This window comes from Mycetomoellerius zeteki, unplaced genomic scaffold, assembly GCF_001594055.1.
Source record: "Mycetomoellerius zeteki isolate Tzet28-1 unplaced genomic scaffold, Tzet1.0 scaffold223, whole genome shotgun sequence".
In the NCBI taxonomy this organism is placed as follows: domain Eukaryota; kingdom Metazoa; phylum Arthropoda; class Insecta; order Hymenoptera; family Formicidae; genus Mycetomoellerius; species Mycetomoellerius zeteki.
Genome location: NW_017257198.1, coordinates 345,890 through 359,973, shown reverse-complemented (window position 1 = coordinate 359,973; position 14,084 = coordinate 345,890). Strand labels below are relative to the sequence as shown.

At 34.3% G+C, this 14,084-nt stretch overlaps 1 protein-coding gene across 1 annotated transcript in view; it reads left to right on the top strand.

The window, feature by feature from the left end:
• lap (phosphatidylinositol-binding clathrin assembly protein lap) overlaps positions 1-5,454 on the top strand; it is a 40,766-nt gene extending 35,312 nt beyond the window's left edge. The window contains exons 14-18 of the mRNA XM_018448627.1: positions 1,011-1,128; positions 1,305-1,413; positions 1,871-1,942; positions 3,241-3,498; positions 4,475-5,454. Coding sequence (XP_018304129.1) covers positions 1,011-1,128; positions 1,305-1,413; positions 1,871-1,942; positions 3,241-3,489 — 548 coding nt within the window. The 3' untranslated portion in view covers positions 3,490-3,498; positions 4,475-5,454. The remainder of the gene's footprint in view (positions 1-1,010; positions 1,129-1,304; positions 1,414-1,870; positions 1,943-3,240; positions 3,499-4,474) is intronic.
• The last annotated feature ends 8,630 nt before the right edge of the window (positions 5,455-14,084 follow it).

Sequence of the window (14,084 nt, the reverse complement as noted above, 5' to 3'; positions counted from 1 at the left end):
CCGCCGGCTGCGGCGGCGGGCACCGGTATGTTCGGCATGAATGACCCCGCGACCGGGCAACCCATGATGGCCGGTGCGCCGATCGTCGGCTATGGTATCCCTACCCAAGCCCAAGTCCCCGTGGGGTACGGTTCGCCGGCAAAGCAGCCGATGTCAGGTGACGGGAATGCCTAAACTAATCCACGCCAATAGCATGATAATCGCACTCGCTGTACCCTGCCGACTTAAACTCTTTCTTTATTTTTCATTTTTTTTCCTCCTTTTGGTCTGATTGCGTCGCGATATAGCATCCTAAACAACGTGAAGGTCCACCAGATATCTAGAAAACATACAGATTTTTAAAAGACAATCTTCAGATATCTGCGAGATGTTTTTTGGACTTTTATATTGTCAAGGAATATTGTGCTTTTTCAATTTATATATATTGCTCGATCAGCAAGATGTATTAAGTATTTATACTTAGGCACGTGAGAGCATTAGATAATTCTGATTAATTTTAACGTTTTCACGAGTAGATAAGCATGCCTGTGTTATTTATAACATTCTAGATATCGCAAAAATTATTGAAAAAAAATAGATGATTACATCACTCTTTGCTTAAGTATACTCATAAAAACGATAACCTCTGATCGTTACTTCTTTTTCACGCATAATTCGCAATTCAATTTATTTACAATTTGCATGTTCGTGACTTTAATTGTACAATATACATAATTCTGCATTATTTTGTTTAGAGAATTTATAGCACGTTGTTATAGAAATTTTAATAACGGTTTTGGATCCTTTGAGATTAAATCCCTTTATTTTTTTTTAAATCAGGAAATACATTTAGTGATTATGTTTAATTCTATAAATTTATAAATTTATAAGTTTATAAATTTATATAAACATCGTGATTTATTTTAAACTTAAATTTTATATCTTTGCTTGACGTTATAGATGTTGCTTAGGAATTTTGACAATGTGGTGCTAGTATGTCTACAAGTATCTTGAATTTAATTTCATTTCAGCGGGGCAACCGGTCGGTGCAGCCAATACCGGCAAAGTCCTTACCGGAGATTTGGACAGCAGCTTAGCTAGCCTTGCGCAAAACTTGACCATCAATAAGAGCGCACAACAGCAAGTCAAGTAAGTGTGATTACATTTTTATTTATGAGTGATTCCATTTCCAGGGTTATGTAAATTTGAATATATTTATGAAGATGATAATAATAGATAGCATGATAAATAATTCATAAAATGTTCCGAAGCTGAGTTTATGTAACATGTGAAGCAACGAATTGATAAATATTTTTCCCTTGCAGAGGAATGCAATGGAACTCCCCGAAGAATGCCGCGAAAACGGGCGGTCCAGCCGGCGGATGGTCACCGCAGCCAATGGCAGCTACTACTGGTGCTGGATATCGGCCCATGGTAAGTCTTTCTATTTTAGTTTTGTTGTCGTAAAGTATCTTCAGCATGTTTCTTCTGATTGTTAATACACCAAGACACACACACGTACACACCCACTATTTTTTATGCATTATTTTCAAAGAACAACCGCCCCCACAAAACTCGATTATTCTCATTCAGAATCGTAGATTGTCACTTTGTTTGTTCTTTACGGTATCGTTTTAATTTTACGTCGTAGGAATCCTACGCGGACTAGTAAATTATTTTAGCTTGTTAGCATTCTGCTAAGTGCATAGCATTCTCGTACCTTCAGCTAGACTTGTTAAGATGTAAGTTTATCTTTAAGCCATCTCGTCCGCCGTGGGACTCTTCTGCTCTCTTCGTAATACCGTAATGACAATTTTCTCGTCAATTAGCACCGTTTAGGTGAGTGCGTTTTGCATGCACAGCATATGGCATGTTATTGACTATGTTGCAGGGCCAAGGAATGACGCAACTGCTATCAACGACCACCACGACTATAGGTTTCCCCTCACAGCCTGCAATGATGGTAAGTCCCACGATCACGAACGTCTTTGTTTCATATGCAGCGAACGAGATGTTTAACACAATAAAGCACCGAATTCATCTCATCTCACCGGATCACGAGTTTCTGTATACAAGAATAGCGTATGATAACACGAATTGTCACTAACTCACTCTGTCAATAATGATAATCATTGTACAAATCGTATAACGACCTTTATTTCACGTGGCAAAGCAAGATTGTCGGAAGATGACAATCCGACTCGACATCTCATTCCGTTTCCTCGCATTAAGTGCTTATGCATCGATATGTACTTTTAGCGCACGTTTCAAGAATGTAGTAGACAGTACTTTATCGCAGTTATTTATATTCCTATAGATTGATTTTCAGATTTATTTCTCCTTATACTTGGCTGTAATTTGCTTGCGGTGTTAATCTGTAATGTAGATAACATAGATAAGTTTTAGGATTACACAAAGCGCGGTCGTGTATAAATATTTATTACATCGATATACAGGTAACATATATTAGAATTAGATTAAGCTACATTATATTTCCTGCGAGAAAAACGTCACAAATATAAAAAGAGAATTGAAGAAGAGACTGGTCTTGTTTGAAAAAAAAATATTTATAATATTTATTTTATCTTATAGAATATGTACTTGTGGTGACATTTCTTTTAAAACTAATGTGGTTGCTGTTGTTTTCAGAGTAATCTATAAGATAAAACAAAAAGAACTCTAACAAGGAAACCATCGGAACCGTTTCTCATCGATAGACTTTGAATATGTTGTGGAGCATCAAAAGTATTAAATCTATATTTTTTTGTCTGCTTATATGAAGGGTCGAAACAATCTCTGCAAGTAGGAGTAAATTATAATAAAAAATTTGATATTTTCGAAAAATGTGAATATGCAGTTATATTAAGAATATAAAATATCATAAAACTTTGGATGAAACATTTTTTACATCTCTCAGTTTTAAAGATATTCGCTATAAATGAAAAAATCCATTAATCGATCAATTTGCGAGAGATTATTTCAAATCTCGAGATAAGCAAATAAAAAAAATATGGGTTTAGTATTTTTTGATGCTCTACAACACAAAGCTGATCAAAATTAATGAAGAACAATTTTGATGGTTCCCTTCTAAGTGTTTTTTTTTCCAGCCACTGCTTAAATTTCAATTGTTTACATAATGTAAAAATAATAATTGATCGGTCTGATCGTTATTTTGACATTAAGGAAGACGTTAAGTTTCGCAGGCACACACGCTTCCTTTTGTACATACGTCTCATTTCTCTCGCTCTCTGGTGTCTGTAGGGTATGCAAGGTATGCCGATGGGCATGCAGGGTATGCAGGGTATGAGGCCGATGATGTGTACTATCCCAGGTGCTTCCGCCGCCGGTGGCGGTATGATGGTTGCGGGAGGAGCTGCGCCCATGATGGCCATGCCCGGCGCGAATCCTATGATGGCCGGTCCTAATTTGCAGCAACAACAACCTCAACCTGCTGCAGCAGCTCAGCCACAAGGCAATGCTGTCCAACTTGATCCTTTTGGTGCTCTGTGAAGGGATTAGGTACCTACCTTCACTTATCATTCTGCGTGTCGTGTCGTTGCTGAAGATGTCATGGCGTAATAATAGAATGATTTGTGATAAGGAACGCGTGCCAACTAAGGATAACACGACAATCTGCAACTTTGACGGATAATGTTCTTGTATCAAAACTGAATTTCCTTCCTCGTATTTTATCGAAGAATCTCGAGAATGACTTAGTACCTGTATAATTTTATTAAATTTTGTTTAGGCGAAAATTGGATCTGTTGCTGTAATTTTATGTAATCGTATATCTTACTTCTTAAATTTGAACTCATTGCAGTTTTGTACAAGTGATCTTATATTTCTTTTTAAACGGTTTGAATGGGTCGCTCTAATGGGAATTAATGTACAATAATCTTTGTGACTTATATATTTGTGATTAATAATAGGTGTCTTGTAATATTCAACTCTTCGAGATTTCCGAATTGTTAACCTTAAAGATAATCTATAATTCGAAACGAAATTTAAAAAATTCTTTAATTTGTGTTGAATTTATTATAATATTGTTATGATATATATACATACAGTGAGTACGTTTTCCAAAGCTGTAAATTATTAAATTTATTATCACAGTATGCATTTTTGTATAAAGTAGAACGTGATATAATTTTTATTTTGAGTAAATTTTTTTTTTATTAAATTATATAAATATAAATCTTATATCTATTCTATCTTAAATTATGGATTGTCTAAAATGGACTTTACAATGAACGAAACTTGATTGCTTCGTGTTACTAATAATGCACACGTTCACCTTTTCTCTATCATTACGCAGCATTATCATCGATCTGATCGACGTAACGAAAGGAAAACATTCCAAGATTAATCCTTTCCCTGTAAATATCGATTATTAATGACTAAAAAAGTAGATTAAGTTGTTATTAAGTTAAATAATTTTTTATTTAACATGACATTCCATCTTTGTACTAAAGCAGATTATAAATGACTGTTTCAGGATTCCAAATGGAATTAAGAAGAACGAAGCAACATTTTGTAAATACCGTGTAATATGCCTAGAAAGAAAGAAACAAAGCTAATGTGTCTCGCTTTTTTCTGTTAGGCCCAATCAATCTTGAATCATTGATTGTCACTCGAATCGTCTCACTATAAATAGGAGTCGGTAAATTGTATCATACTTCCTGTAATATGCTCGCCGAGTATGCAACACGTGTTATTCCGATATAGCGTCGTTCCCGAGCATTAGCAAAAGTTAAATGTTATTTAAGTGAATATCTGTCTACTTTTTTATGCAAAAAAAAGAAGACAAATTGAGTCTGAATTGCGCGTAGACAGGGCGCTTTTCTCCGCCTTGAAGTCCCGTAGCCGGGCATAATTATGTAGCTTAGATGAGAGTTGTTCGGAACGCGAATTGCGTTTAGAATGACACGAACGTGCGTTGAATTTTCCTGGTGAGGATTAACTGTGATAGTACTGCGCCGTGTGCCGCGCTGAACAGTTTTTCTTCGTTGACACGTCGAGTAAGCCTATTGTCGAAGTGATGCATTTTCTAAGTTCGATGAAAGATTTCCGTAATTACGTAGCGATATTTAGGTACGACTTAGTTTTTACATTGGAGGAGAGATTGTATATCCAATAGAGAGATCGGTAAGAGCGCATTATCGAATACGGTGAAAATACTTGGTTCGTTATGGTTCTAAACGTATTCGCGTTAGATTATATACACGTAGCTGACGATTGCACATACCAATGTCCGCGTTAAACGTTAAAGAAGGCGTAAGACCGAAAAAAAATCGAAATAAAAATCGCATCGGGCATATCCTCTTTTATTGTAATATAATATATATATATATATTGTTCTGTGAATGTACGGATATGTAATTTCGGGATGATGCGAGGAAGAGAGAGAAAGACAGTTTCGAGGAAATTCTTTCATCGAAGTATTAAATATTAAATACGATAAAGATATACGATAAAATATCATACACACAATATAAATATATATATATAAAATATATATATACACATACATATATATTTATAGGAAGAACAATGAAACGAATAGATGGACTCATTAAATGTTCTTTATCTGTATACTGTTCGTGGATATCTTATTAGATAGATAACGAAGTACGTTAAATGAGTTAAGGCCAGAACGCTGACGCAACGCAATTACGAATACAACGTGAATCTACATGAGTAGATAGCACGGTACTATCGATGCAGTCAATACCCAATTGCGAGCGTTCCGTTTTGGGATTTTGTCGGTATATCCTCGATTTCCGTCAAATTATAAATGTCATAACTGAATACGTGAAACTCTATCGATATATAGCGTGTATATTGTATAACCGATCGATTATTTATCCGCGGTTGCTCGAATTTGGATCTGAAGTACGGCCGAAAAAGGAAAGGGAGAGGGGCAAGAGAAAATTTAGAGTCCATATAGCGACGATATGTATGCAGTGTGTGCAGTGCTAGTCGACAGAAAGTCCATTGTAAAAGATTGCAACGAGACACAATTCTCGCGATCGATTGACCAAATTAAGTAGTATATGGTAGGTGATCTTCGGTTTTCTCGTTAGAGCGATATTTTTGTTTTGGCTTCGCACACATCCCGGATAGTGATTATCGGTCGCGGATTATCGCATGTATATGCTCTCGCCTCTGATATTGTTTACATTTTCCTTCCCGTTCGGTTTCTCCTATTTATTCTCTTTACGCTACGTCTCGCGCGAGAGAGGATTGATAAGACCGATTTTTCCAATGCCGATTGGCTCGATTCGTGATTTTCAATTTTTTTTCTAGATCGTGATATCTTGCTAACATAATAACAAATAGCGACGTAAGGTCTAGTTGACTGCAATTTATGTTAGTTGGCATTGGCAGAACCGGTCCCTCGAGAGACTGTAGCTAATATTGTAGATACTGAGTTTTTATATTGATCATGGTTTATGCGAATATTTTCTACTGCTCTTAGTATTTTTTTAGAAGTATATTAATCATTTTCATTCTCCTCGTGTCGATATCTTCAATTCCGCTCGCACGTATGTATATCGACCAGTATAAATAGATGTATACAAATTGATAGGATAGTTGAGAGAAAGTTTTTCGAGTGCGGTCAAAGGGAACGAATATATTTCTGTAAAGTCGGTTTGTGTGAAGTGAGAAAAAAGTTAATAGAGCCTCACTCGGGCGGATGCAGATGCAGATGCAGATGCGAGGTGGAGGAAGCGGCTAGATATATCCCTGGACTTGGTATCAACGAATACGCTTCCCTTCCTTCATCGATGTACATTTCCATTTTTCGTTCGTTCGCTCTCTCGATTAATTTCACACTTCGCGTAGTCGGAACGTATTTTTGTATAATATAATATGAAACGTATAGGATCTTCTCTGAGCGTAACCGGCCGCCGCGGGGACAGTTAGTTAGTCTGTAAAATCGGTAGCTACGAGTCAAGCCTCGACCGCAGAGATCGCGCAAAGTTCTTTAAGGGTCGCTGATAGCTCTAGTACGGTGACGCGAGTCGACTGGATTATTATTATTATTAATTTCAAAATGAAATAATATTAGAAAATAATTATTGATAATATTATTAATATATTGTTACTAATATTATTTATCAAGCAGAAAGAATTCATGCAGATTTATCATAGATGTTTACGTTACACACATATGTTTACAGAAAAACCTTAATAGAATTGGAACACGTTAAGAAAGTACACGCATTCTAACTTCAATGCATGCTTTATGAATAAATCAATTTGTCGTTTTTATCTCTGAGAGACGTATGATATTCGTCGTTTATCTCGTACGGTCATTCGTGCATGAAATTAAAATATTCCATTGTATTTAAATATCTCTTTTATGCTTCACCTCGTTGTACACTAGATTATTTTCTTTATTTTTGATCGACATCGCGCCTAAAGCTACCGGCGACCGAGCGCAACAGGACAATATTACGTAAATATTATTATATTATCATATTATAGGAAGGTGTGTGAGATGAGATAATCCAATCGTATTCTATCTCTTTCGCTGTAAACTAGGAAGATATTCTTGTCGCAACTTCTTACCCCGGCAAATATAGTTTAGATAAGCCTCCCGGTCGCATAAGGATACACACTGTACATTGTACACTGTATATTATTAGTATTTATGGAAGGGATTATTTATCGAAAGTAAGATGATCGAGCTGAGATAACGAGAGAAAGAGGTAGAGAAAGTGAAAAAAAATCGACACCACATCGTAGTTTTTTTTTCATTGTAATCTAATAGAGATGCCTTGTTGTTGCTTCAAGAACGGCTTGTCGCGCTTCTCGTTTTCTCCTTAGAGAAAGACACCAAGAGAGAAAGTGCAGAGTCTCCTAGAAAGGGCTTTACTGTTATTTAGTTTTAACATAATTCCATTTGTGCTCTTGCATGTGCATATATATATAAAGAGCAAAGGAGGAGAGAGAAAGAGGTCATCAATTATGAGGCGAGATGATGATTCCAATTTACAACGCGCGAATAATTTCGAGACACGCGTACATACGCGTATGCGATAATTTGCAAAATCAGTCAAGTGTTTCGGAAATTATTTGTAAAGTATACATTTATATTTATTTTATAAATATACACAATTCGCGCACAATTTCTTGTAATGTAATATAAAAGTTACCAAATTTGTTATGTCTTTTTTTTTCTCCTTTCTTTTTCTCTTTCTCTCTTTCCTTTTCATTATACTTTTTTATTGTACTTTTTTAAAAAAGTTTATCATGTTTTTAGAAAATTTGATTGTAATTTTGAGTAATTGTAAGTAGAAAATTGTTGCTTGGATCTGTTTACGCTGTAAATTGAGTGGCTGGTGAGATTAAAACGTTTAAACGAATGCGAATGGGAACGTTTATCGTCGAAGCGGAAAGTCGTGTACTTTGTAATGATATTACGCAATATAATACGTGTGCATATATACAGCGCGATGTACTATTATTATCGATCGTTACTCGTGGCGCCGATTATTAGTGGCGGTATGATCTACCGCCGTTAATATGATTTTGATAACAGGGCAGGAACAATCTGAGATCACAGTGTGAGCGCGCAATGACGAGCCGACAATGCCTTCTCGTTGTACAAATATCGAGGTAGATGAAGGAATGAAAGAAACAAAAGGAAACCGTATAAACCGCGATCGTGGTGTCAGAGTATCTTTTGGCGGCGTATAGCTTTATAAGATATGAACACAAATCAGCATAGTCTTCGCTGTAATAGGGCAAAAGAGAAATGAAAGAATATATGTAGTGATCCGTAGATAGTGCAGAGAAAATTATATATATATATATATATGGAATGTGTGCTACATGCACACATCAAAATTATGCGTGTGCAGCATGCGAAGCATAATCGAATGGCGATTAAAGTCGTAATTTGGACGAGACTGAAATAAATTTAATGAATAGCTGGATAGTTAATTGATATGGATTAAATAAATTAACGATTAATAGTACAATTAAAAATTTATCATACTACTTATCTCTTTGAATAAATTGTATATACATTTTGTATATTTCAGAATCATGAGACGTCTTTTCAAACATAGATTAAAAAGTAAATCAAGGAAAATCATAGTTTGATCAAAATTGATCGACATCTTTTGTTCCTTAAGGGAATAAAAGGAATAAATAACGATCTTGGCTTTTAATCTTCAGTGTATTGTAGCAGAAAATTTAATTTGAAATTTTAATTTGGAAATTAAAAATTTTATAAATATATTTACTTGTTGAGTATAGAGGATTATTCTAAATTTACATATTTGTTGTAAAGTCTGAAATGACGTTACATGATTTTGTAAGAGCACTTTGTCGAGCACAAAGATGCAACCATTGCGATTTTGTTATTCGTTGTAGTATTGTGTCCAATACGCATAATATTGTTTTTGTGACATAATTGTCCTACAAGTAGACTAATTGGGAGGAAAAAAATTGTTTCTTTGGCATTGCTGCGGAAATGCATTTGTCTCGTCCAAGTTGGATGACTATAGTCGTCATGTGGTCGCTTGCTTTCACATTTGACCACGCAAACACGTGCTTGGCGATGATCAAAGGCAAGCGCAAAATAATATCATTATCCTACGTTCAAACAATAACGAAAGGGACCGCTCTACTTTCTATAGTGTACCCGGCGTTTAAGGTAGTACGCAACGTTATTGGATAGAGAAGTATATGAGAAGAAAGATGGTTTTGCTTCCGAACGTTGGAGGGGTTCACAGCTTGAAGAGTCTTTTATTCCGCTTACTCATCCCTACGTGGCGTTATTTAGGGAAACTGCGGACGGCGACGATAAAGATCGAGAAGTGCAGGCTTTTGCTACGCGAAGCATATTTATTGGGCAGAATAACCGATCTATAATCTTAGAAAATTCTGATGTCAATGCTGCCATAATCGTCTAACAATGATCTCTGTCTTCATTTGTGTTTAAGGAAACACACAATGAGACACGTATTTCCATGTTGCAGCATTGTAACTCGATCTTTCCCAGATTACTGCGGTTTACAATATTTGCTATTTATGCTTGAAGTTCGGTGTATTCGTTATATGCGCGCTCCAAGAGTTTTTAATTATTGAAGCCGCGCACCGAGTTAAGTTTGGCATGTTTTCTACTCGCGTGAAACGCAACATGAATAGCATAAGTAACGTTATGTCGAGTGAACGGGACGTCTTGAGAATGGCGCCGCGGAAAGAATACACATTCCAGCGTTTTTCCTCCATTTCGCGGCAGGCACGGTTCAGTGCACGTTGTATGTTAATTAATTTTGCGAATCAAACCTCTTGCATGCCATAATCTCGTTTCGTTCCGTTGTTTTTTTACACCCTTCCTCGTCCACCCTCAAGTGCAAATAATGCAAACGATGTCGAACGATGTTTAACGTTTGATGTCTGCGTATATAATGATAATAATCGTTGCTGTAGATTCTCTCGAGAGAGAAGTAATATACTTATATTGAATTATTATTTACGATTATTATTTACGACATACTTTATATATTATCATTAATGCCAATTACACTGCAGATATGTTGTTGTAATATTTACTATGTAGCACATCAATGGCGTTTAATAGAGAATATTTATTGAAATTATTTACCATAAAACAGAAGTATGTACCTTAGTTATGTTAAGAACCTGTTAATCGAATTATCATGATCCCATTATTATCCTGAAAACTTTTTGTATCAGCAAATCACATAGATAAATTATTTTGTTATACAGGACCCCTAAATTCATTACAATTAGTACGCGATCAAAAAGTAGATAACTACGAATAACTACATGATTTTTCTTCTCAAAGTACCTATAATATCATCCTTGTGTGCATCATCCTTCCTGATTAAATTGCTTAAAAGTAGTTCGATAGTATATATATCCATCTGTAAAAAATTTTATAGAAAAATTTGCATTCACATATACAAATTTACAACAAAGGAATTTTAAAAGAATATCACCTAATTTTATGTCCTGGAACAACACATTTGTAACTTTTTTGCTACAAACAAAAATAGAAACGAAGTATATTCCTGAAAATTTGTCAAGTGTTTATCGTCCGATTTCGAGTAATGCATTGCATAACTAATACTAACTGATGTATGTATATTTAGGGTTTCTATAATGGTTTCAACGAAATAATAAAAAGGAATTTGACTGCAAAATCCGGTAGTTATTCATCTTTAAATTATTGTCTCTCATGTTTGGTTCAAAAAGAAAACAAAAAAAAAATAAAAATAGAGAAAATGTAACCAAAACAATTCTTTTTTTAGTGCTTTGCTCGAAGTATAATGAGATTAAACAATTCAGACTGAATTGCGAGATTTGTAGAAGTTAATTCAGGTCACACGATTAGGTGATTGTACATTTGTGTTGTACATTAAAGCCTATATTCAGAACGTGCTTACAACGATGTGTGTTAGCGCGCTAAAACATACTATTCTTTACGTTACGCATATTATAGAATTTCAGAAATAGAAGCGCGCTTTTATCGATAAAAGCACGTTCTGAATATGGACCTAAATATATTTCACATTCATATTTTTATTCAGAATTTACCCAATCTATAACACTCGTCCGTATTCTCTATTTCAAACAAATCTTGAAAAACGACTAAAAATTTTTATGGATTTGAAAATTTTTTACAATGACACAAGAATTTTTACGAATTCTTTAATTTTACGGAAACGTGTAGAAAATATTCAAGTTTTGATGAGTTTTAAACAAAAAATTCGATGAGTTTTACTTTTCGCGCGCGTAATAGTAGATAATAATTTGAAGAACAATAAGATAATCTTACATTTGAACCAAAGATACTAACTGTGTCGTTCGAGTTTTGCGTAAAAACACGCGAAAATTTTCAGGAATATACTTCGTTTCTGGATGACGTTTATACATGGTTATACGAAGAAATATATAATAGAATAGTTTAGAAAATTTAATTATATAGAGTGTCCCCGAAATTTTTTGCCAAGCGTTCTTATGTAGATAGAGCGGAACTAAACTGAATCAAAAAATCCTCTACCATTTTGCAATAGTTAACAAAATATTAATTACTAAAAATTGCTGAATATATATTGGTTTTCAATAATTTTTTATTCAAGTGCTATCAACTTTACAGAAAAACAGTAAGAGACCAAAATTGTTTATTTTCTTTTCATAGAACTCTAAGAATTTTTTCAGAATTTATTGTCCATTTTTTAATACTGCATTTTCTTATTGGCAACTATTTTTACCCACATGAGAAAATGCGGTATTAAAAAATTCTGAAAAATTCTCAGAACTCTATGAGAAGAAAATAAACAATTTTTATCTCGCAGTTTTTCTGTAAAGTTGATAGTATTTGAGAAAAAAATTATTAAAGACCAATATTCGGCAATTTTTAATAATTAATATCTTGTTAACTATTGCGAAAATTGCAAAATGGTAGAGTACTTTTCGACTCAGTTTAGTCCGCTCTAACTACACAAGAGTGCTTGGCAAAAAATTTCGGAACACCCTATATATTTCTAGAACAAACTAAATGAATCAAGGTATAGTTGCATCTTGGCGGTATTAGCTTTATTGAAATTCGATGAAAATAACGAAACCACGTTTTGTCACTCATTAACACTCTTGTTTTAGAATCGTATACCAGATCCCAAGAAGATAATATCCTATTTCCATCATGAAAACTTTCTCCATCTGACCAACGATTCTTGCTTACACTGACATCTTCTATCAAATTAACCCTTTCAAACATATGTATGCGGTTAATACATCAATCTCTACTTCGGCAATGGCATTGTAATTACATGGCTTTGTCTTGGCCCGGTCGCCAATTTATCAAGGTAAAGAGTAATGCATAATAATTAATGGTTTGTGTAATAATAAGAAATTGTCTCTTTCTATTTTAAAAATACAAAATGTAAATCTATTTACCCGAGCAGAACAAGATTATGATATTGAAATGATGTCAAAATGATGTCCAAAATCATCATTAAAAGTCATTTTTCAATCATTTCCAATTCATTTTAATGTCATTTTAATATTATCGTAATTTGTTGTTCTGCTTAGATATTTATCGAAATCATATCGAACGTACATAATAGTAAATATAGTATAATTATACGAAATGGAAATGAAATAATTCAAACATTTTTTGTCGAAACATAATATTTTCATACATTTCACACTTTTAATGACAAAATCTTTATAATTTTTATAAACACACATATAATTATTAACATAACAGAAAAGAAAGAATAAACACACTATTATAAGTTGAATCTTGTGGTATGGAGTATGTAACCTCATAACATATCAATAAAATATATTGGCTATAGTACATCGTGCGCTTAGGGCTACTTTTGCTAACCTCCGATTAACTTAATCGACCGATTAGTCTATTGGAATTGGCCAATCGCCATCTGTCGTCAAACAAAATGGCAAATGCGATTGGTCAATTCCAATGGATTAATCGGCCGATTAAGCCAATCGGTCGATTAAATTTCAGTATTGTCAACTGCAAGACTGAAAACATAACCTAATTTTCTGGCAGCTGTAAAGAACGATGTGACAATAACAGCACAGGTCCTTATTAATGGCAAATTTCTCAATTGCGAAAAAGCCATGCGAGTCGAGCATGTGAGTACTCGGCGTCCTGCCAGAAAATGATGTTTTCATGTTTTGCAGTTGGCAATATTTAATCGGCCGATTAAGTTAATCGAAGTTAGTGAGACCGGCCCTTAGTCCATGACCTATAAACTTGCACTACACTAGATATCAGTGCATACTAAAAGCTGCTTTACATGAAATTAACAAAGTTAAATGTAAAAGTATATAAATATTTTAAACGATTAACTATCTACTAATTATTGTCACGTTATTTAACAAAATATACATTTATATATATATCATTTCAAAATATATATATATCAAAATATATATATATCATTTCATTGTCAAAGTTGATTATATTGTATCACTACATTGAGGTATTTTATGTAAAGCAGCTTTTAATATGCACTGATCCAGTGTAATGCGAGTGATCACGAATTCACCATAAGAGTTTCAAACTGATATACATATAACAGACCGAATTT